General features: G+C 40.6%; 1 protein-coding gene across 2 annotated transcripts in view; it reads right to left on the bottom strand.

Moving 5' to 3' along the window:
* MSH2 (mutS homolog 2) overlaps positions 1 to 25792 on the bottom strand; it is an 88948-nt gene that overhangs the window by 37110 nt on the left and 26046 nt on the right. For both annotated transcript variants that reach the window (XM_032292185.1, XM_032292184.1), the window contains 3 exons: positions 24542 to 24675; positions 16425 to 16624; positions 745 to 854 (listed from right to left, as the gene is read on the bottom strand). In XM_032292185.1, the coding sequence (XP_032148076.1) occupies positions 745 to 854; positions 16425 to 16624; positions 24542 to 24675 (444 nt within the window). The remainder of the gene's footprint in view (positions 1 to 744; positions 855 to 16424; positions 16625 to 24541; positions 24676 to 25792) is intronic.

Raw genomic sequence — 25792 nt, forward strand, 5'->3', positions numbered from 1 at the left:
AAAAAAAAAAAAAAAAAAAAAAAAATTAAGGGAAGTGTCCCTGCCATCCTAAAGCACTTCAGGATTTTTCCTTACAGTGTCTGTGGATTTGCTTTGATCTATTTATACATTATTATTGTTATTTGAGATAGAGTCTCTCTCTGTCACCCAGGCTGGAGTGCAGTGACACGATCTGTGCTTCTCAGGTTCAAGTGATTCTTCTGCTTCAGCCTCCCGAGTAGCTGGGACTACAGGTGTGTGCCACCATGTCTGGCTAATTTTTTGTATTTTTATTAGAGATGGGGTTTTACCACATTGGCCAGGCTGATCTTACATTCCTGGCATCAAGTGATCCACCCACCTTGGCCTCCGAAAGCACTAGGATTTACACATTACCTAGTCTCTCATATGCCCATCTAACACATATTTTCAGGATTTCTACTCAGCATTAATTTAAGGCTATCTGGTCTAAGGGAAATAATTTTAATGTTCATCTAACTTTGAAATGAATTATACCTCAATAATTCAAAATGATGTAATCCAATCCTATGAAATTATTTTAACAGTTACAATATTTACTGATAAACTTTTTTAAACTCCCCTCCAAAAAAAAAATCCTTTTTCCATCTGTCACTTAATTTTACATCCACTGTCTACAAAGATGCTACAATTAGATACTAAAAAGAAAAATCTAAAAACTTTCTTACTGTAGCTTTTGCTTTTCAAAAATACTCGATAGCTTAAATGAAAAAGTATATTACATACCTGATCCATATCTAAAGTTGTTTCAATCATTTCCTGAAACTTGGAGAAATCAGAACGAAGATCAGTAAGAGGAGTCACAAAAACTGCCAACAACAATTTCTGGTGTTTTCCTAAAAGAAAGTAGTAAAACAAACAAATAAAAAGATCTCAGTTTTAAAAATACAAATCATGAAAATCTCACTGAGATAAACAAGCATCATTTGATTCAAAAGGTATAAATAGTACAGGTCTCCAAAGTTACTATCAGATGAAATTGTTTAGTACTCAATTTATTTTATAGAAAGGGAGATGATCTAGCACTCAAAGCTTCCCATGAATAATACATTACCCCCTTGCTTGTCTATAAACCCAACAAGCAATACAGATGTAGAAACGTGACATTAATTATGACTAAGTGAATTTTATTTCTTATAGATTTAATAACCCAAAGTCAAAGTCATTAAAATAATACCTCTAGGCTGGGTGTGATGGCTCATGCCTGTAATCCAGCACTTGGGAGGCTGAGGCAGGCAGATTGCCTGAGCTCAGGAGTTTGCCACCAGGCTGGGCAACACGGTGAAACCCTGTCTCTACCAAAATACAAAAAATTAGCCGGGCATAGTGGCAAGCGCCTGTAGTCCCAGCTACTTGGGAGGCTGAGGCAGGAGAATTGCTTGAACCAAGGAGGCCAAGGTTGTAGTGAGCCAACATCACGCCACTGCACTCCATCCTGGGCAACTCCATCTCAAAATAAATAAATAAAAATAAAACCTCTCACTTACCTCATATTCCTAATTTCCATTAATGACAGTGTTCCAATTAACAGGTTAAATCAAGCCAAGTTTTATACAATGGAACCATGCTTGATGGCATTTAAGGGTACATGCTGGGGAGGCCAGGCACAGTGGGTCATGCCTATAATCCCAGCACTTTGGGAGGCTGAGATGGGCAGATCACTTGAGGTCAGAAGTTTGAGACCACCCTGGCCAACAAGGTGAAACCTCATCTCTGCTTAAAATTTAAAAATTAGCCAGGTGTGGTAGCATGCACTTGTAATCGCAGCTACTCGGAAGGCTGAGGCAGGAGAATCGCTTGAACTCAGAAGGTATAGGTTGCAGTGAGCCAAGATTATACCACTGCTCTCCAGCCTGGGAAACAGAGCGAGACTCAATCTCGGGGAATAAAAAAAAAAAAAGTACATGTTGGAGAATCATGTTGAAGGGGTAAATGAAGCAACGGAGTACACAGTGTGAAAAAGCAAGCAGGATTAGAGACCTGCGTAGCAATCCCAGCTCTGCTACCTACTGGCTCTGTTATCTGGGGCATGTTACTCTGAGCCTCCTTTTCCCTTTTTGTACTACAGAATAATAAAAATAGCTACCAGAAAATAAGAAATGAAGTAACTATACACAATACTTGTATAGTTCTTAACACTTAACAGATGCTCAACAACAGTTACTCTGTATATCTATGGGTATAACACAAAGTTTTTTTTTTTTTGTAATCACCAATAAATTCCCTTTTAAGAATTCTGCCAGTGATCTCTAATACACACTGCATTTCATTCTAAAACAACTGTTCCCAAATTTCTCTAGAAATTTTAGTAGCTATTAAGAAAACGATGAAAAGCTACTATGAAGTCAGCAAAATTGTTTCAAGAATTCATGTTTTATTATTAATCACAACATCATCTACACATATTTAGAAAATAGTACATACGTGTGAAGCACTACTTAGACAGAATATAAACAACACTTTGCCCACATAATGTCTGTTGTGCTACAATGCCTGGTTCTTTATTCCAAATTAGCTCATGCACTATTGGTAAACAGGCGAATTGTGGCAGCAAAATTCAGAGGTGGCATTAGTTTATGAATGATTTTTTTTCCCAGCCCATTGTTTTAAAGGAATCAAGATTAAGCTCTCACACAATTAAAATAAGCCTTAACAATGAAGACCTCAGAATCACTTAGCCACTGCGCTTTCTACTCGCTATGTTAAAATACACGGGAAAGCTCAAGGATACAAAACATTTGCCAGTATTTTTGAAAAAGAAAAAAAACTGATTGAATTCCATACCCTGGTTCAAATTTTTAATTTTGATAAAACTAGCCTCTATTAGAAGCAAATTCCCACAAGGATCTACATCTCAAAGGAGAAAACAAGAGCCACAGATCTAAGGCTTCAAAGAGTCAGCTGATGCTGGTGCTTGGGAGCAAATGCCAGGAAGCCCACAGTTTTTATTACACTCTGTTATGCTTTTGTTAGTAGTGTCGTACCGGAGTAAGCATAGAAAATCAACACCAAGACAAAAGTATGTCAAATTGCAGGGTCTTTATTGCTGGCAGCCACGGAGGACTCACATCTCTCCAACCCGTGGCCCCAAAAGGAGCGTGTCAAGACCTTTTTATGCCCGTAAACCACCTCCTGGGCGGGGGTGAGGATGAGGGGCTTCAGACATTCCAAGGGCCAGGGGACTTTGGACATTCCGATTGTTACTTAAGTGGTTTACAGAAGTCAAGATAAGCGCTAATTTATACATTGTCTGGGTAGGGTGGAAATTACAGGCCTTAGTTACTTATTACAAGTCGCAGGGGCCAAGACGGCGTGGGTTTTGACTGCTTGCCTGTCACATTAGGTTTACAGAGCAGTTTCAACAGTAAGCCGAGGTATGGTCGAGGTACACAGTTTATGGGGCTTTTACCATGTCACAGTAGTGGTTTTTAAAAATTCATTTATTTTCAGGTCTGCCTCAACCCAGTTTTTTCCATAAGCTGTTATTTTTCTAGCACATGACTGAAGGTTTTCCAAGAATACATATTGCGTAAATATCTGTACAAACTTCACAGCCTATGTCACCCTCAACATGTCCTCTAGCTTCTCAAGCACGAGCCCACTTTGCTGCAGCCCTTCTCAGTTTACAAACTTCCTTGTGTTCACCTGCTCCCTTATCCTGCAAACTTTCACTAGCATCTTAAATTGCTTCCCTTCCTTGTAACTTGTACTGAACCCCAGTTGCCAATTTCCAACTAGATTTTGAAAAGCTACATTCTCCACTAGTGATCACAGGCTAGAAAGCCCTATACAACAAGCAAGCTATCCTGAGGTCTTAACAAAAGGACTCCTGGAATTCGTAGTAGTACATAAACACAGAAGCAAATTCCAGTTTTATTTTCCCTAGCCTCTAGCTGAAATTTAGCATTTGCTTTCATTATGAATATAAGCAACAAGCCATGGCAGTATTACCAGTACTTGTGTCTTTGTTACCAATTAAAACATCAGCTATATTTTCACATCAAGATAATCAAGGTATCTTTTTTTTCCTTTCTGAGTTTTCTTTTCTTTTTTTTGGAGACAGAGTCTCATTCTGTAGCCCAGGCTGGAGTACAGTGGAGCAATCTCGGCTCACTGCAACCTCCACCTCCCCAGTTCGAGCAATTCTCTGCCTCAGCCTCCCGAGTGGTTGAAATTACAAGTGCCCACCACTATGCCTGGCTAATTTTTTTTTTGTATTTTTAGTAGAGATGGGGTTTCATCATCCTGCCCAGGCTGGTCTTGAACTCCTGACCTTGTGATCCACCCACCTCGGCCTCCCAAAGTAATGAAATTACAGGCATGAGCCACCGCCCCGGGCCAGTTTTGATATAAAGCATCATTTAACCTCACTCTTCGGAATTAAAATAGGCTGTCAGGTATTTTTCAATGCATTAACAAAAAGGACATTCTTACATCAAGCATTTGTTTCATATTTTGATAAATATATTTCAATAGAAATGGTTTCCTTTGTAACTCTATGTTTTATTTTATGTATTTAAAAACACTATTCTAAGGGGTTCATGGACTTCATCAGAAGCCAAGAAGGTCCACAGCACAAGAAAAAGTTAAAAATATCAGACAGGCCTCTGGCCTCACTCCTACCAACCTGTCGTAATTCTCTACCTCTATGCTTGACCACTTTAGCTTTCCTTCACTCTTTCAACAAGGTAAACCCACATCAGCCTATGTCCTTGCACTGGCTGATCCCACTAGCCTCCCCTTCTCCCTCATTCTTTTTTTATTTTTAAGATGAGGTCTCACTCTGGCACCTCACATAGAGTGCAGTGGCATAATCATGGCTCACTACAGCCTCAACCTCCCAGGCTCAGGCAATCTTCCAACCTCAGCATCCTCAGTAGCTGGACTACAAAAGCATTTCACCATACCTAGCTAATTTATGTTTTTTTTTTTTTTTTTTTTTTGTAGAGACGAGATTTTGCCATGTTGCCCAGGTTGGTATCAAACTCCTGATCTCAAGTGATCCGCCGGCCTCAGCCTCCCAAAGTGCTGGGATTACAGGCGTGAGCCACCACGCCCAGCTTCCCCTCCAATTCTTAACAGCTGGCTCTGTTTTACGGTTCAAGTCTCACCTCAGATAGCAATTCCTTAAAGAGGACTTCTTTGACCACAGGATCTACTGTCTCCCTGGATCCTTGCCAAATCACTCAATCATACCAATACATTATGCTTTCTTTATTGTACCTAATGCTATTTTAAATTCTTGTCCATTTATTTCCCTATTGTCTCCCTCCCTCTACTCTCACTATTATAGAACCTCCACAAAACAGGGACTTCCTCTATCATATCTACCCTTACAACTTCTAAAAAATGTTTGGCACAAAGTAGCCAGTTGATAAGTTATTTGTTGAATGAATGACTTTATGAAGGAAGAGAACAAGGGACTAATAAGGTAATCAATCATTGGTCATTAGCTTTGATATATACAACATTTATTTAGTAAAAATCTCAAAGATCACACAGGGAAATAATTTGTTAGCTTCTTAAATGCATCAAAATGAGAAATGTTCAAATAATCAAGTCACTAAATAACTTTTGTTAGGAACTCCTGATTGTCAGCATGATTTACTTAAAACTTCCTGAAGATTTCATTTTCAAGAACACAACTGTGCACCTCATGAACTACTGCAATGCTTAAGTCAATAAGTCTAAGTATTGGCCGTGCAAGGTGGCTCACGCCTATAATCCCAGCACTTTAGGAGGCTGAGGTAAGTGGATTATCTGAAGTCAGGAGTTTGAGACCAGCCTGGCGAACTAAAAATACAAAATTAGCTGGGCATGGTAGTGCATGCCTGTAATTCCAGCTACTCGGGAGGCTGAGGCAAGAGGATTGCTTGAACCTGGGGGTCAGAGGCTGCTGTGAGCCAGATCATGCCACTACACTCCAGCCTGGGCGACAGTGAGACTCCGTCTCAAAAAAATAAATAAATAACCATAAGTATTAACATTTCTGTAACAACCTGAAATATAAGCTAATCACTATTAAATCATCACTTACTATAAAATGCTAAAAATATCAGGATAAATTGAAAGCCCATCAAAAATAAGTCGTTTAGACTGGGCATCATGGCTCACATCTGTAATCCCAGCACTTTGGGAGGCCGAGGCAGGTGGATTGCTTGAGGTGAGGAGTTTGAGAACAGGCTGAACAATATAGTGAAACCCCATCTCTACTAAAAATACAAAAATTTAGCCAGGCATGGTGATGCATGCCTGTAATCCCAGCTACTCAAGAGGCTGAGGGAGAAGAATCACTTTAACCCAGAAGGCAGAAGTTGCAGTGAACTGAGACCATGCCACTACACTCCACCCTAGGTGACAGAGCGAGACTCTTTATCAAAAAAAAAAAAAATGCAGTTTAGGGCACAGTGTGGTGGCTCATGCCTATAATCCCAACACTTTGGGAGGCCGAGGTAGGGGGAATCCCTTGAGGTCAGCAGTTTCAGACAAGCCTGGCTAAGACAGTAAAACCCCATCTTTATGAAAAATACAAAAACTGACTGGGTGCGGTGGTTCATGCCTATAATCTCAGCACATAGGGAGGCCAAGGTGGGCAGATCACCTGAGGTCAGGAGTTTTGAGACCTGCCTGACCAACATGGGGAAACTCTGTCTCTACTAAAAATACAAAATTAGCTGGGCATGGTGGTGCATGCCTATAATCCCAGCTCCTCAGGAGGCTGAGGCAGGAGAATCATTTGATCCAGGAGGCGGAGGTTGTGGAGCCGAGATCGCACCACTACACTCCAGCCTGGGCAATAAAAGCGAGACTCCGATCCCCCCACTTCAAAAATAAAAACCACACAAAACAAAACAAAAAACCATAATTAGCCAAACGTGGGAGTGGGCACCTGTAATCCCAGCTACTCAGGAGGTTGAGGTAGAAGAATCACTTGAACCCAGGAGACGGAGGTTGCAGTGAGCCAAAATTGTACCACTGCACTCCAGCCTGGGCAACAGAGCCAGGCTCTCATTTAAAAAAAAAAAAAAAAAAAAAGCAGATGGCGGCGACTCACGTCTGTAATCCCAGCACTTTGGGAGGCTGAGGAATGTGGCTCACAAAGTCAGGAGTTCAAGATCAGCCTGGCCAAGATGGTGAAATCCCATCTCTGCTAAAAATACAAAAATTAGCCGGGCGTAGTGGCATGTGCCTGTAATCCCATCTACTTGGGAGGCAGAGAACTGCTTAAACCCGAAAGGCAGAGGTCACAGTGAGCTGAGATCATGCTACTGCACTCTAGACTGGGTGACAGAGCGAGACTCCGTCTCAAAAAAAGAAAAGGAAAAGAGTAAGTGGTTTAGGCCAGGCATGGTAACTCACACGTGTAATCCTAGCACTTTGGGAGGCCGAGGCAGGAGGATCACCTGAGCCCTGGAGTTTAAGACCAGCCTGGACAACATGGCAAGACCCCATCTCAGGGGGAAGAAAAAAAAAAAAAAAGAGTAAATGGTTCACTAACATACACACCTGGAGAACTTGCTCTGTGGAGAAAAAAAGAAAGAGACACTTCTGGCCAGGTACCATGGCTCATGCCTATAATCCCTGCACTCTGGGAGTCCTAGGCAGGTGTATCAGTTGAGGTCAGGAGTTTCAGACGAGCCTGGCCAACATAGCAAAACCCTGTCCCTACTAAAAATACAAAAAAAAAATTAGCCAGGTGTGGTGGCACACACCTCTAATCCCAGCTACTCAGGTATCTGAGGCACAAAAATCACTTGCACCTGGGAGGCAGAGGCTGCAGTGAGCTGAGATTATGCCACTGCACTCCAGCCTGGGCAACAGAGCAAGACCCTGTCTCAACAACAACAAAAGAAATAAACTTCTGCCCAGGTCAGTTTCTAAAGCTAAACCTTAACTGGTGTGCCAACTATAATTCTGGGACTTCATTTTCTTCACCTTGCCTATGTCCATGCTACTTATTCATAGAAAGAAATACTAAGGACACCATCTTTAGTGAATGTAGAAAGCTTAACTTGGCCAGGTGCGGTGGCTCACACCTGTTAATCCAAGCACTTTGGACAGATGACTTGAGGCCAGGAGTTTGAGATCAGCCTGGCCAACATGGTGAAACCCTGTCTCTACTAAAAATACAAAAAAAATTAGCCAGGTGTGATGGCACACCCTTATAGTCCTAGCTACCTGGGAGGCTAGGAAGGAGGGTCACTTAAGGCCGTGAGGCAGAGGTTGTAGTGGGCCAAGATCACACCATTGCACTTCAGCCTGGGTGAAAGAGTGAGAACATTTCTCAAAAAATAAAAAAAGCTTAACTTCTTGTTGGCAAATACCAATGAAAACTACTTTAGCATGTGCATTACCAAAAAACTAAAATAATGCACTTTCTTAATATACCACCACAGAACCTATTAATATCAAAGCTACATTTTAATTTGTGTGAGTACTTATCTATATGTCTGTTTCCCTTACACTCTTCAAGGGCAGAGGCGAGACTTTGTTTTTACTTGCTATCATGCTGTCACACCCTCAGCAACTAGCCATGCCTGGGACATGGTGAGTATGCCACATGTTTATCGAACCTCTTCTGCTTCTGCTTCTCCTATTTTCTATGACAACCGCTGGATAGTAGTCCTTTGTTATGATGTAAGCAATGAATTAATTTTTGCTAATATACCTATACCAGTACAGAGACTAAAGTAAACTAAGGAACACTGCAAGCTTTCAGTTCTAAAATAACAATGGCAAGGCAAAGCTTGCGGAACTCCTGGCACAACCATCATCTTTAACTAAGTAGTTTCCCATTCTTATGTTACTTCATTTTTAGTTTCCTCTCTAGCATGTTCACTCATACTCTCTCCTACATTAAGCAGTATCTTCTTATTCTCCCAAAATAAGTTATTAAGTGCCTACACTCTTATACATGCCAGAAATTGGCCTAGAATATTCATTCCTCAATGCACAGGCTGCTACTTTTGGGGTAATGAGTGGCATCAAAGGAGAAGAGACAAAGCCATTAAACAAATAATTATAAAGGATGTCAAGTATGATGATAGGAAAATAGTGTTTTGGAAACACATGACCAAGGAAAGAGTTTACCCAAATCTAGGGACATAGTAGGCTTACTCAAAGAAATGACTTTTAAGGTGAAATCTAAAGATAAGAACAAAACCAGACAAGAGAGAAGGGGCAGATGTCTGAGTCTAAAGGAACAGCACATACAAAGGCCTGACGATGAAAGTGTGTGGTATGTGTGAGAGCTAGGGATGCTGTTTAAGTTCACTTGGACTGATGCACAGAACAGTGCTTTTTCAAATTGTGGGCTTTCGTCCACCATGGGTCAAAAAATAAATTTAGTATGGCACTATTAGAATTTTTCAGTGAAATAAAATAGAAGATGTTTACTATTTCAATTTTATACAAATTTATTATATGATTATTTCAGTTCATATATATATAGTGTGTGTGTTACACCCATATACCCAGAGGTATGCACTAAGTCGCAATGAAAATGTATTTCTTATTGTGAGGTGGGGTCAAAAATGCAAGAAATACTGGCAATGAGTACTAGGAAGGAAAGAATTGACAGAAGTGGGCAGAGGCAACAATTCATGAGAAGCCTTTTAAACCAGTTCTGTCTTTAATCCTAAAGGCACTGAAAACCCTTTGCAGGGTTTTCAACAGGCTAGTGACACATTTGTATTTATGTTCAAGAAACACAGTTGGCTAAGGCTAGGAGAATGGATTCGAGGGAGACAAGACAAGGGGCAGCAAGGGCATCAGAATGCGGATAGTAGTTCAGGTAAGAAATGACTATGTAGCAGGGTACGGTGTCAAGTGGCTGTTGTCCTAGCTACTTCGGAGGCTGGGATGGGAGAATCTCAATTGCTTGAGAAATTGCTCCAGGACTTTGAGGCTGCAGTATGCTATGATCATGCCACTGTGCTCCAGCCTGGGTGAAAGAGTGAGACTCTATCGAAAAGCAAACAAACAAATAAATTATTCTAGCCTAGACCAGAGTGCCAGGCATTGGGATTTAGAAGGGTATATTTTTTATTTTATTAATTTTTGAGACAAGAGTCTCTAAACAATGGGTACACATGGACATAGAGAATTAACAGATACTGGGAACTCCAAAAGGGCAGAGGGGGAGACAGGGATGAGGACTGAAAAATTACCACCTATTGGGTACAATGTTCATGGACACAATAGAAACCCAAACCTCACCATTACACAATATATCCATGTGACAAACCTGCACATGTACCCCCGTCTATAAAATAAAATAATAAATAGCCTGGCCTAGAAACCAGTTTTAGAAAATTACTCACAGAAAATGAAAAAAAAAAAAAAAATCAAAACACCAGAGAAGTACATAGACCTTTAGAGTTTCTGCATAATAATTTCCTGGAATGTTGAAATAACAACAGATGTTAGCTAAATATCAATTATAATAGGTAACTGTTACTATTTAAAGTATCAAAAAATGTCAACCATACTTAAGAGATTGAGGCAAGAGGATTGCTTCAGCCCAGGAGTTCAAGACCAGCCTAGGTAATATGGCAAGTCCCATCTCAAAAAAAAAAAAAAAAAAAAGTAAAAAGTCAAACAATATTAGTTAAATTACGGCAACTGACAATTAGTACTATATACACTATTACCCTATCAATATTTTCTATTTGACTTTTGCATACAGCCAGTTCCACTATATAATGCAACATATGTATTCCTAAAAATCAGAACACTATGCAGTAAAAACCAGAGCTGGCCAGGTGTGGAGGTGCATGCCTGTAATCTCAGCACTTTGGGAGGCCAAGGTGGGCTAACTACTTGAGCTCAGGAGTTCCAAACCAGCCTGGGCAACATGGAAAAACCATCTCTACAACAAATGTAACTAAAACTTAGCTAGGCATGATGGCTCATGCCTGCAGTCCCAGCTACTTAGAAGGCTGAGGTGGAAGATAGCTTAAACTGGAAGGCCAAGGCATCAGTGAGCTAAGACCAGATGACTGCACTCCAGCCTGGGTAACACAGCAAGACCATTTTAAAAAAACAAACGAACAGTGCTTATGAGAAAACTGGAATTCAAGCCACAACTCTCAGAAACTTCATCAGTGACACATTAGCAAAGACAGGAACCTCATAAAAGTAGCAGCACAGTTTTACACATGTGAAACAGTTAATACATAACTATTACAATAAATAAGGCACCTTGCAAAAGGTCTGGGTTTGCTTGTGGAGTGGACTTCTAAAGGGCTACAGCACCCAAGTTACTATGAAATGGTTGAGGGAATACCGTCTGAAATGGGTGGCAAAGTTTTAACACCAGATGTGAATGGGTATAGTTCATAACACATGCAGGAAAATGAGGGAGACATTCGAAGAGGATGTGTATGTGTCTGTGTATTTTTGTATATTTCTACACTGCTCATTTCAGCTGGATGCATTTTTCTGCATTCACCTAGTGTTTCCTAGGAATCTGTGCATAAGCAAACTCAAAATTCACATTATGCTCAAATTGTTCCCTAACATACCAACCACACTGGAACAAATCTGTTTTCAAAACAAGTGTTATAGCTGAACTGACCGTGTATAATTTGGTTTAAAGACTGAAACAATATATATCAAAACAATAATGACTACATCTGGATGGCATGATAATGATCTACAAAGGACTTATATTGCTTTAATAAACGGACGAAGATGAGATTTAAAGAACATTTCCAACATACAAAATCCAACCAAACCTTAAATAGTAGCTAAAGTTTTTTTTAAAAGGCTAGATAATACAGATTTCTTTTAGCATCCTCCTTTCCAGAAACACCAAATAAATCACTTTTATGCTCCTATTTTCCATTTAGAAGGAAATCACACAATTAGGTAAAAAATGTGATTATACTAATGTACTGTTTAGGGTCAAAAGGCAATAGAGATAAGCACTTCTACTCTGCGTGAGAGGAACAGAGCAGCTCACAGAAAAGGTGACATTTGAGTTCAATCTTTGAAAATTTTGGACAAGGTAGTAAAGGACATTAAAGACAGGAAAACATGCATAAAAGCATGGCATGTCTGGAGCCTGGCAGTACTATACTGTGAAGGAGGGTATACGTGAGGGAGTGTGGGACAGGCTGAACAGGGAAGCAATGGCCAAGCCACATGAAGAAATGGGGCCTTGCCTGCAGATTATGGGAAGCAATTAATGTGTTCTGAACTGAAGAGGTAACGTGTTCCGAATTGATGACACGATCAGATGAGCTAGCAAAGACTATGGAGCTCAATGAGGAAGATGCATAGACAACGGGAGGGAAAACAACAAATGAGAGGTACTTAAAGTAACAGAAACAGATGATTAACTGGCTATCAGGAAAGGGAAGGGTTATGCATGTCAGTATGATAGCTGTTATACTAAAATTCACCAATAAAAAAATCTGAGGCTGGGAGCAGTGGCTCACACCTATAACCTAGCACTTCAGGAGGCTTAGGTGGGCAGATTGCTTGAGCCCAGGAGTTCGACACCAGCCTGGCAATATGACGAAACCCCCATCTTTACAAACAATTTTAAAAATTAGTTAGGCATGATCACGCATGCCTGTAGTCCCAGCTACTTGGGAGACAGAGGTGTGAGGATCACTTGAGCCTAACCCAGGAAGTAGAGGCTCCAGCACTCCAGCCTGGGTGATAGAATGAACCCTGTCTCCAAAAAAAAAAGTAGTGGCCGGGCCAGGGGCAGTGGCTCACGCCTGTAATCTCAGCACTTTGGGAGGCTGAGGGGGGTGGATCACGAGGTCAAGAGATCGAGACCATCCTGGTCAACATGGTGAAACCCCGTCTCTACTAAAAATACAAAAAATTAGCTGGGCCTGGTGGCGTGTGCCTGTAATCCCAGCTACTTGGGAGGCTGAGGCAGGAGAATTGCCTGAACCCAGGAGGCCGAGGTTGCAGTGAGCTGAGATCGCGCCATTGCACTCCAGCCTGGGTAACAAGAGCAAAACTCCGTCTCAAAAAAAAAATGTAGTAACCTGAGTAACAAGAGCAAAACTCCGTCTCAAAAAAAAAATGTAGTTACCTGAGTAAATTGTATTTTAAGCACTATCAGAAATTTGCCCTAAGAGTAGAATATTGTTATTTTAAGTTTTGCCCCAGCATTTTCAGTTTCAAAAGACATAAGGAATATGGGAGGCCAAGTATACCTTTTCAGAAATTAGATATTTCTTAGTGGAGAAAGATTTAAAAAGAGCTGTAATCACTCAATGCAAGTCTACTTTCTAAACTGCTGCTGCCCTCTACTGTCTCTGAATTCACTTTAGTTTTTTTCTTCAGGGATAACATTAAACTAACATTAACTTTAAGAGCTAATCAAAAACCGCTAAGTGCGGTGGCTCACACCTGTAATCCCAGCACTTGGGGAGACCGAGGTGGGTAGATCATGAAGTCAAGAGATCGAGACCATCCTGGCCAACATGGTGAAACCGTCTCTACTAAAAATACAAAAATTAGCTGGGCATGGTGGCAAGCACCTGTAATCCCAACTACTCGGGAGGCTGAGGCAGGAGAATTGCTTGAACATGGGAGGCGGAGGTTGCAGTGAGCCAGGATTGCACCACTGCACTGCAGCCTGGCATCTGGTGACAGAGCGACACTCTGTCTCAAAAAAAAAAAAAAAAAAAAAAGAGTTAATCAAAAACCAAAAAAATCACAAGATAGTAGTTGACGATACTCAATTTCTAGCAATATATGAATATATTAAGAAAAAGAAAAACTTTTAAGCCATGATTTTGCTTTTAAACATAGTACATTTGGTTTATTTTCTTTATAAATTAGTCTCACTTATTACTTTTTCCTTGTAGTCAGTATGCTAAAGAGCTATACTGAGCTCTGCAACATGCTACTGTTTCCCTTAAAAAAAAAAAAAAAAAAAAAAAAAAAAAAAACTGGGCCAGGCTCAGTAGCTCACCTGGGCTCAGTAGCTCAACACTTTTGGAGTCTGAGGCGAGCAGATCACTTGAGGTCAGGAGTTCGAGATCATCCTGGCCAACATGGTGAAACCTTGTCTCTAAATACAAAAATTAGCCGGTTGAGGTGGTATGCACCTGCAATCCCAGCTACTTGGGAGGCTGAGACAAGAGAATTGCTTGAACCCGGGAGGCAGAGGTTGCAGTGAGCTGAGATTGCGCCACTGCACTTCAGCCTGGGGGAAAAAAAAAAAAAAAAAAAAAACGAAATAAACCTCACAGAGGTCCTTTGGGTTCCCAATGACCAGAGGACACCTAAAATCTCAAACATTTTGTGTAAAAAGAAGAGAGCACAGCTCTGAACACAACACATGGAAAACAGATTTTCCCTGTAACATTTTCCAGGCAGAGCCACTTCAATTACCTGAACTGCACATCAGCTGCAAGATCTATAACATGAAGCATTTATTTTAGATAATGTTGTGATCACTAACAAGTCTATACAACTTAAATCTAATACCAGAAAAGTAGGAAATTATTGACTTGCTGTAAACTTCACAAGTATATTAGACTATGCCTATATAACGAGGCTGAGGAAGGAAGCCAAGCTACCTTCCTCAACTAATTCCTAACTGCCATATTTATCCCAGGGAGTGAGAAAGATCACCCAAGGAATGTGTAGAGCAACACTTCTTACCTTTTGTGGGGGAAAGGAGAGTACTTACATATGTTTTTAGTTTCTTCCCTCTCTACCAGGGAAGACTTATATGCCTTAAAATACCTGATGAAAGTTACAAATCCCCAGCCTAGCCAACGTAATGAAACCCATCTCTACTAAAAATACAAAAATGAGCCAGGTGTGGTGGCGCAAGTCTGTAATCCCAGGTACTCAGGAGGCTAAGGGAGGAGAAATTTTTGAAACAGCAGGCAAAGGTTGCAGTGAGCCAAGATCATACTAGTACACTCTACCCTGGGCCACAGAGTAAGACTCCATCTCAAAAAAAATGAAAGTTACAAATACTTTCATTTCAGGAAGCCTCTAAGAGCTTATCCGGGCACAGTGGCTCAAGCTGGTAATCCCAACACTTTGGAAGGCCCAGGCAGGCAGGTCACCTGAGGTCAGGAGTTCCAGATCAGCCTGACCAACATGGTGAAACTCTCTCTCTACTAAAAACACAAAAATTAGCCGAGGGTGGTGGCACACGCCTATAGTCCCAGCTGCATGAGAGGCTGAGGCACAAGAATCGCTTGAACCCAGAAGGCAGAGGTTGCAGTGAGCCAAGACTGCACCACTGCACTCCAGCCTGGGCAACAAAGAGAGACTGTCCCAAAAAAAAAAAAAAAAAAAAAAAAAAAAAGTCTATGGCCATACCACCCTGAACGTGCTACTGATCTTGAAAGCTGAGCAGGTTCGGGCCTGGTTAGTACTTGGATAGGAGACCTCCTAGGAATACCATGTGCTGTTGGCTTGGCTGGGCATGGTGGCTCATGCCTGTGATCCCCACACTTTGAAAAGCTGAGGTGGGCGGATCACCTGAGGTTGGGAGTTTGAGACCAGCCTGGCCATCATGGAAAAACCCTGTCTCTACTAAAAATACAAACTTAGCCGGGCATGGTGGCACATGCCTGTAATCCTAGCTGCTTGGGAGGCTGAGGAAGAATTGCTTGAGTCCAGGAGGCGGAGGTTGCAGTGAGCTGAAATCGAGCCATTGCACTCTAGCCTGGGTGACAAGAGTGAGACTCCGTCTCAAAAAAGAACTATACCGCATTCACTGGATTTAGCAAAAAATAAAGGTCACCTAGCAAATTCCATTTCAGTACTGTGGTCAGGGATGGAAGCCAGATAAATGAATGGAAGATGGAAAGTACAGACTTTCAGAAACCCAGCTGGGAATGGAAAGGGGGAGAGAAATATATTAATAGATGGTATTGGAAGAGGACCCGGGAACAAGGGTGCTTTTTTTTTAAACAGATGTGTGCATCTAAAAATATGCAGTGGTAAAGAGCCAGTAGAGAATAAAAGAAAGTAAGGAAGTAGGAAGTAAAGAGTAAGGAGTATGGGTGGGAGACTGGGCGCGGTGGCTCATGCCTATAATCCCAGCACTTTGGGAGGTTGAGGTGGGCAGATCACCTGAGATTGGGAGTTTGAGACCAGCCTGGCCAACATGGTGAAACTAAAAGTACAAAAATTAGCCGGGCATGGTGGCACATGCCTGTAATCCCAGCTACTCCCAGGAGGCTGAGGCAGGAGAACTGCTTGAACCCGGGAGGCAGAGGTTGCAGTAAGCTGAGATTGCGCCACTGCGCTCCAGCCTGGACAACAGAGCAAGACTCCATCTTAAAAACATAAAAAGAAAGAAATCTGAATGTATTCTAAGAGTAAATCACCACTACCAACTTTGTGAGAACAGCACACAGCCAAGTATGAGTTGAAGGAAAACAAAAAATGAAATCATCTGTTACCTTCATATTTTTCCAGAGCCTGTATAACATTAGGGAGTTGATTTATACCCTGATAGAGTCGGTAACAATCTTGTAAGTTTGCTGCTTGTCTTTGAAACTTCTTGGCAAGTCGGTTAAGATCTGGGAATCGACGAAGTAAATCTTCTTGTAAAGTCTGCCTCAATTCTGCATCTTCTACAAAGGCTTCCACTAAATTCAATCTGAAATAAATTAACTAGAATTAACCTTAAATATTTTCGTATAAAATTAAAATTTGTCAACTAAGCACCTAAGTCTCAAGTAAATGAGCTCAAAATTCCATTTAAGAAGCTTGAATCTAGGCCGGGCTCAGGGACTCACGCCTATAATCGCAGCACTTTGAGAGGCCAAGGCAGGCGGATCACAATGTCAGGAGTTTGAGACCTGCCTGGTCAGCATGGTGAAAATCTGTCTCTACTAAAAATACAAAAAGGCTGGGTACAGTGGCTCACACCTGTAATCCCAGCACTTTGGGAGGCTAAGGCGAGTAGATCACGAGATCAGGAGTTCCAGAGCAGTCTGGCCAATATGGTGAAACCCCGTCTCAACTAAAAATACAAACATCAGCTAGGTGTGGTAGTGCATGCCTGTAGTCCCAGCTACTCAGGAGGCTGAGGCAGAAGAATTGCTTGAACCCGGGAAGTGGAGGTTGCAGTGAGCCAAGACAGCCCCACTGTACTCCAGCCTGGGCAACAGCAAGACTCCGTTTAAAAAAAAAAAGAAAAAAGGCACAACAAAAAAAGAAGAAGCTTAAATCTATTCTGAAACATCAGCTTTTTTAGAAGGTAGAAAGCTCTTTTAAGACTGTGAGGCAAGCATTTCCTGATTAGCTAAGAGTCAAATTAAGGCTTAGTTAAGCAGTATCATAAGACACTGATATATAACCAATTTTGTTTGACTTTCATCAAATAGACATGCCTTAAAGAGGAGAAAGAATTTCATTACTGGGGCATTGTTGTTACTGACACACTGTTGCACACGTAAATAGTGGTGTTTAATGAAACAGAATTACAGTTCAAGAATGCCACCAAATCCAATACTTAGTCTATTTCTTATTCATTTTTAGAATGCTTTCTAAAATTACCTCTTGACAGTACAAAGTTAAAAAATTTTTTAATTTTATTGCTTCCCAAAGTCAATAAAATCTCAGCTTGTTTCAAGAATGATAGAACATGTAGCTCATAATGCTTCTGTAAGTTATTGGAAATCAGTTACTTTCCATTTTTTTCAGTGTAACCACAGCAAGAAATGTCTTTACATTACAATCCAGCACATGCATACATAGATCTATGATTAAAACAGGTTTCACAAATCAATACTTACTCTCATTATGTGACACACTATTTTCTATTGTATTTAACTTAAAAATGCTCTTTGTCACCTACTGATTTAACAACCCACTACTGGGTCACACCTTGCAGTTTGAAAAATAATGTTGGAGATGTTACTGAATTAATAGCTGAAAGGTAAATTGCTGAAGCCAAAAGGTAAACTAACAGTTTACCTGAAGGTGGGAATATATTCCTACATATTTTACACAGAAAACCTTCTCTAAAATTTCGCCCTGCTTTCAGAGGGCGAAGTTTTAGGGAAGGTTTTCTGGAGGCCATAGGCATTACAGCTGATTCAAGGTTCAGAATGCTAACAGATGAGCAACCATCTTCCTTATAAAGGATGTGACAATAAACTAAACCTCAAATTACACAGGGATAGAAAGCAAACAAATCCGCTTTCTAAATTTCTTAACTATTGACTGACATCACCAGCATTTACAATTCCTGTATTACCAAAATGTTTATCAAGCATGTTATATGAAGAAAAACATATTATTTCCAGAGTAAACACATAATGGCCATATATAAAAACACATTTAAAGTACAATTTCTCCATTTTGGTAACACTGCCATTTTAAGCTAAGTAATTATTTGCTGTAAGGGGCTGTTCCATGCTTGCTTAACAGCATCCCCGGATTCTACCCACTATACACTCTCTTCCTCAATATGACAACCAGAAATATCTCTAGACACTGATGAATGTCCCCTGGAGGGAAAAACTGCCCTAGTTGAGACTGTTGGCTTAAAGAAACTTGAATTAAAACTTACTTTTTAAGGGAAAAGTAACTTAAACCATGTCCAGCCAATGTCTAGGCAGCTAGCAACAGATACATGTTTTTTACTGAAAATGCCAAATTAGTGGGAAAACAATTTGCTGCCAAATTTGTATTATGAACCCGTCAATGGGGCTATAAACAATCCCCAAGATTAATTAGGAAGCCTAATGCTCCAGAAAAGATGTTTGTGGCATATATTCTAAATTTGAAAAAAGAGTGTATGCAGTCAAATTAAACAATCCAATAAAGCAAATTTTGGGGGCTTTCCTAGCTAAGCCTCTGGATCTAATTGGGCTTCACAGAGTCTGGTCCAAGGATCACTGGCATCAAAATCACTTGGAGGTAGATAATATAAATCCCTGGGAGTGGGGCCCAGCTACGAAATCTCATGCAATTATTATGCACACAGCTTGACTCTTATGCACACAGAAGTTTGATTCCTAACAATCACAGAAATCTCTTAGTCATCTTAATAAAGCAGGGAAGGAGGTGTAAAGGGGCAAGAAAAGAATGACAAAGTCTAATGCTGGCTGACCTACACCCTCATCTTTCCTTTTCTCTTCTTTCCATAAAACTCCCATATCCTTGTGGGCAATTCTGAGGTCAATGGTAAAAAAAAATCACAGATAATATATTTCTGATAAAATAATCTCATGCTTCTTCCCTGTTCCAATTATTTTATCACTGTTTCTTCTCAAACTGACCAGAAAATAAATCATAATCAACAATGTTGAAGAGCCCACAAGCACACACATCCTTTCCTCCCCTCGGTTGAAGAGGTGACTGCATCCCTACCTATGAATTGAAAGGGGTCTGTGCAAAGTCAGCCAATTTTGTATCTCTGAAAAACTGTTTTACTACTGAATTTTATACTATATGATGTCTCACCTGCTCAAGAGAAATATTTAGAAATAAAAAATTGATAAATAAATAGTGAAATGGAAACAAACTGTAAATACTGTTGGGAAGGAATACAAATTGCATTTATAATATGACCCCATGTTGTTTTAAAGTGTTATCTATATTTAAAAATTTTATATATCGGCCGGGCGTGGTGGCTCACGCCTATAATCCCAGCACTTTGAGAGTCTGAGGTAAGTGGATGACTGAGATGTCAATCACCACCTGCGGAAGTCTGGCCTGCAGACCCTGACTCAACAGTGGATGAATGAATGCACACTCATACCATTACAGTGATACAAGTGGGCTAGGGATAACTGTTGGCTCCAAAAGGTTTGAGACTAAAATCTATAACTTTCTCTAATATTCTCCTTAATATTTTGCTGCCACCCTAAGTGAATCTCAACAGATCCGAGGTCAGGAGTTCAAGACCAGCCTGGTCAACATGGTGAACCCCTGCCTCTAGTAAAAATAAAAAAATCAGCCAGGCATGATGGTGGGTGCCTGTAATCCCAGCTACTCGGGAGGCTGAGGCAGGAAAATCGCTTGAAGCTGGAAGAGGGAGGTTGCAGTGAGTGGAGATCGTGCCACTACACTCCAGCCCAGGTGAAAGAGTGAAACTCCATGTCAAAAAAAAGAAAAAAAAATTATATATCTGTATACACAAAGGAAAAAAAAAAAAACCCTAGAAGGATAAGAACACAACTAAACTGTTAATAGTGATTACCATCATGGAGTAGGACTGCAGGTAAAGTAGAAGTAGGGGTGTTTATCTTCTTATTCGATTTTTTAAAAACATGGTCCAGTAGTACTTTTCAAATAAAAAGTTAAATTATTTTAAAAAAAAATTATGAGATATAGCAATGCTAAAACATGAGAAGCCACAAATGCACACTTCTGTTGTGCTTTTACAAATTCTCAGTTTGCCAACAAACTGTAAAACAGCTTTCTCTCAAACAGCAATAGTAACACTTCCTATTTGCTCTTCATATCCCTTTCACATCTTACAAAGGAAAACCAAGAATTAAGCAAACTTGGCAAGAGAGAACCAATGGGGCTTTGTTTTAAAGAACAAACAAGGTGGACAGATGCACTTCTGCTAAGTGCTGTAGAGTAAGAACAGAACACTCGAGTTAAAACATCTCTTTCCTTTTTGTCTTATTTCTTCAAAGCCCATGAAGATTGCTGACACCTGTGGTTCAGCCTAACTGGTTTTAAAAGACACTCAAGGCTGGACGCAGTGGCTTATGCCTGTAATCCCAGCAGTTTGGGAGGCTGAGACGGGCAGATCACCTGAGGTCGGGAGTTTGAAACCAGGCTGACCAACACGGAGAAACCCTGCCTCTACAAAAAATACAAAATATTAGCCCGGCATGGTTGCACATGCCTGTAATCCCAGCTACTTGGGGGGCTGAGGTAGGAGAATCACTTGAACCTGGGAGGCAGAGGTTGCAGTGAGCCAAGGTGGCGCCATTGCATTCCAGCCTGGGTGACAAGAGCAAAACTCCATCTCAAAAAAAGAAAAAAAACAAAAAAACCCAGAAATAAAGTAGTATTACGAAAGATGTAAAATGGCAAAGAAATGAAAAGCTTCTAAAAAAACATAGGACACAGCACGGCCCCCTCAGCCTTTGGTCCAGATATCATTAAAAGCCTAATCAATTGCTAAGTTTCACAAGTCTATTCAGCATACTATTTCAGTAATAATTACAGTTTCAGTTACGTTTCTGGCTAAAAGAAGCTTAAAGAAAAAAACAACTACTGTTTCCATGACAATGCCAATTTAAAATCACAATTATAGAAGTATCACAATTATTGTTGGCATAACATAGTATACCTATCAATTTTACTCGATAAAATGACTCAGCTGTATGCAATTTTTCCAGTCAACATGCAAATTAATATTGTATTAAATTGCATATAGCTGAGACATTTTGGAGATTGGTTGACCCTTAAAATTCCCATAGACTTAAATCAAATTATTATTTTTTATTTTTTTTCAAAGACACTCTCGCTCTGTTGAAGTGGTGCAGCCTTGGCTCACTGCAACCTCCGCCCAACGGGTTCTCCTGCCTCAGCCTCTGGAGTAACTGGGACTACAGGTGCACGCTGCCACACCAAGCTAATTTTTTGTATTTTAGTACAGTTGAGGTTTTACCGTATTGCCCAAGCTGGTAGCAAACTCCTGAGCTCAGGCAATTCACCTGTCTCAGCCTCCCAAAGTGCTAGGATACAGGCATGAGCCACCATGCCCGGCCAAATTCTTGTTATTTTAAAATCAACATTCTGTCCTCTCTTTAACCCTACCATTTCTAAGCTTTCTTTATAAGAGCTGACTGTAACTGGTTGAGCATGGTGGCTCACGCCTGTAATCCCAGTACTTTGGGATGCTAAGGCAGGTGTATCACTTGAGCCCAGGAGTTCAAGACAAGTCTGGAAAACATAACAAAACACCATCTCTACCAAAAACACAAAACTTAGCCAGTCTTATAATCCAGTCTCAAAATAAATAAATAGTTTTTTTTCAAAAGAGTTGACTGGAATTGCCTAACAGTGTATTTAAAAGGCTGACAGCAAATGTGGTTCCTAAAGAACTGTAATTACAAGTATAATTCTTTTCTTCATCTGTCCTGCTTACGGATTAATGCAGTCAGAACCAATCATTTGATACATTAAGCAGCAAACACTGTGCTAGGCCTAAAGATTTAAAAAGAAAAAGAAGTAAATCCCAAGAGTCCTTATGTTTGTACATGCACTTGGAGTGCTGCTCTTTATCTTTTTAAGCTTTTTCTTTTGTCCTTTTATAGATTCATCTGAAGCTTTGGTAATTTGTCCTTTTTAATGTTAGAATTCTGTAAGGAACATTGAACATATGGTAGTATATGAAATAGTTTATTCTTGTGAAACTGCTGACAAAATAATTTGTATATTAAATTTGGCATTTTTATTGCCTTCTAGTTTCATATTTCTTTCTTATAAGATTAATGTAGCAATCTTAATTAAAAATATGTCTCCAAGTAAAGTATGGAAAGGTTGGCTTTGAAAAGAAATAAAGTGTTATTTCTTCTGAGAAAGAGCCAGAGAGTAAAAGACTGAAAATACAGACAAATTTTAAGGTTGCAACTCTTAAGAAAGAAATCATCTGCTTAGAATGAGATAGCTGAAGGCTTAAGGGAAAGGAAAAAATTGGGGGTTGGTCACTATAATGAGTCACACAGTAAAAGTAACATCCAGTTATCACTGAAAGCTATGGGACCTATCAGCATTGCATGACCTTCTCCAGCAAATTTTTTTCTTGTTTGAAGACTGGAGGTAGGGAAGGTTCCCACTATTTTGTCAAGGCTGGACTTGGACCCACGATCCTGCTGCCTCAGCTTCCCAAGTAGCTGGGACTACAGGTACAAGCCACCGCATCTTGCTTATTAGAATTAATTTCAGCCAGGCACGGTGGCTCATGCCTGTAATCCAAGTACTTCAGGAGGCCAAGGTGAGTGGATCATCTGAGGTCAGGAGTTTGAGACTAGCCTGGTTAACACAGTGAAACCCTGTCTCTACTAAAAATATAAAAAATTAGCCAGGCATGGTGGCACACACCTGTAGTCCCAGCTACTCAGGAGGCTGAGACAAGAGAATCGCTTGAACCCGAGAGGTGAAGGTTATAGTGAGCTGAGCTCATGCCACTGCACTCCAGCCTGGGCAACAGAGCAAGACTCCATCTCAAAAAATAATGATAATAATAATTTCTAATTCTATTGTTAAATAAAGTACAAAAAGGAACGAATTCCTAGAAACTCATTTCTAGATGGCAATAACATATTCTCAGAGTTGCAAGTAGGTTTTGGTGAATGGAAAGATGAATAGTACAGAGCAGATACAGTGGCTCATGCCTGTATGTAATCCTAGCACTTTGGGAGGCCGAGGAAGGTGGATCACTTGAGCTTGGAAGTTTGAGATCAGCCTGGACAACATGGTGAAACCATATCTCTTTTTTTTTTTAAAAAAAAAAAAAGGACCAGAAAAACTTGATTTAATGTGTAACCTGGAATAAAGATCAATCTGAAATGCTTAGTAAGGGAGGTAACAGATTTCTCCTGAGAACTCCCAAGAAGGCTTAACCTAGAAAGCACAAGGTACCACAGCAGACAGCGCTGAGAAAAAGGAGCAACAACAGGAAACAGACTGGGCATGGGGGTTCATGCCTATAATCCCAGCACTTTAGGAGGCCGAGGTGGCAGGGGACTGTTTGAGACCAGCCTGGGCAATATAGTGAGATCTTGTCTCCACAAAAATAAAGAAAAAAGAAGAGGCCGGGCGAGGGGGGTCATGCCTGTAAATCCCAGCACTTTGAGAGGCCAAGACAGGCGAATCACCAGAGATTGGGAGTTCAAAGACCAGCCTAACCAACATGGAGAAATCCTATCTCTACTAAAAATAAAAAATAAGCCCGGTGTGGTATACACACCTGTAATCCCTGCTACTCGGGGGGATGAGGCAGGAGAATCACTTGAACTCGGGAGGCGGAGGTTACAGTAACCCGAGATCATACCATTACCCTCCAGCCTGGGCAACAAGAGCAAAACTTCACCTCAACAACAACAACAAAAAATTACAAAAAATAAAAATAAAAAGTGAAGAAGCTGTGACAAAAAGCTGAATAATCTGCCCAAGATTACACGCAATATGAACTAAGGTATACTGGCCCCCAAGTACATGTTCTAAACCATACTATCTCAAATAAAATTTTATTTTATTTTATTTTTTTAAATAAAGATGGGGTTTCACCATGTTCATCAGGCTGGCCTTGAGCTCCCGACCTCAGGTGATCCGCCTGCCTTGGCCTCCAAAGTGCTTGGATTACAGGCGTGAGCCACCATGCCCAGCCTACTTTTTTTTATAATGAAAAAAAACTTACTTAAAAAAAATGAGCTGCTTAATCAATCTAAATCATTACTACTCTATTACTGTGTAGCTCTCTGTACAGTTAAATGGTAAGATATACTTGCAAACTGCATATTAGAATAACTGGTATAATCATATGGGATAACTGCAGGTTACATAAAACTAACAAAAGTGTAAACTAATAACATACCTCTCCTCTATTCTGTTCTTATCCATAAGAGGCTGCTTAATCCACTGGTTAACAAGTCTTTGTCCTTGAGGGGTTTTACACTTATTCAGCAAGGCAGCCAGAGACTGAGAGCCAGTGGTATCTTCAAGAGAACCCTAGTAAACAAAAAATAAAATACAAAGAATGGCACACTTGCTGGTGAAAACCTTACTATGCCATGAAAAACAGAGGAACAATAGACATAATATTCTTCAAATATTAAACAAGAAATTTCCACAAAAAGTCCCTCTTTCTAAGCCATACATTTCTCCTCAAGCCAAAACCACTTTATAATTACTACAGTTTTATCTGTTGAGACAGGGTCTCACTCTATTGCCCAGGTTGGAGTGCAGTAGTGCCATCTCAGCTCACAGCAAGCCAGAACTCTTGGGGCTCAAAGAATCCTCCCACTCCAGCCTTTCGAGTAGCCAGGTCTACAGGTGCATGCCCCCAAATCCAGCTATTTTTTTCTTCTTTTTGTAGAGTTGGTCTCACTATGTTGCCCAGGCTAGTCTCAACTCCTGGCCTCAAATGATCCTCCCACCTCGGCCTCCCAAAGTATTGGGATTACCACGGCACCCAGCCACTTACTGCAGTTTTAGACATAAAACTTCTTAGAATATAATTTTAAAGAATTGCCAGGCCAGGTGCAGTGGCTCATGCCTGTAATTCCAGCACTTTGGCACGCCAAGGCAAGCAGATCACCTGAGATCAGGAGTTCAGGACCAGCCTGGCCAACAAGGGGAAATCCCATCTCTACTAAAAATACAAAAATTAGCTGGGTGTGGAGGCATATGCCTGTAATCCCAGCTATTCAGGAGGCTCTCAGCTAATCACCTGAACCCAAGAGGCAGAGGTTGCAGTGAGCTGAGTGCACCATTGCACTCCAGCCTGGGCAACAAGAGTAAGATTCCATCTCAAAAACATGAAATATAAAGAAAAAAAAAAAAGAAATTGCTGTTATTAGTATACAAATTATTCATAAAGTGAGGACAAATAACTATGTATATACCTTGAAACTAGAAAAAATAAAGTAATTTGAGAGGAAGGCACAGTGAGGTACACCCGTAGTCCCAGCTACTTTGGAGGCTATAGTAGGAGAATCGCTTGAGCCCAGGAGTTTGAAGCTGTAGTACACTCTGATGGCACTCCCTGTGAATAGCCACTGCACTCCAGCCTAGGGAGCAGAGTGACGAGTTTCTTTAAAAAAAAAAAAAAAAAAAAAAAAAAAAG

This window comes from Sapajus apella, unplaced genomic scaffold (genome assembly GCF_009761245.1).
Source record: "Sapajus apella isolate SASKATOON/1434 unplaced genomic scaffold, GSC_monkey_1.0 scaffold26, whole genome shotgun sequence".
NCBI lineage: Eukaryota > Metazoa > Chordata > Mammalia > Primates > Cebidae > Sapajus > Sapajus apella.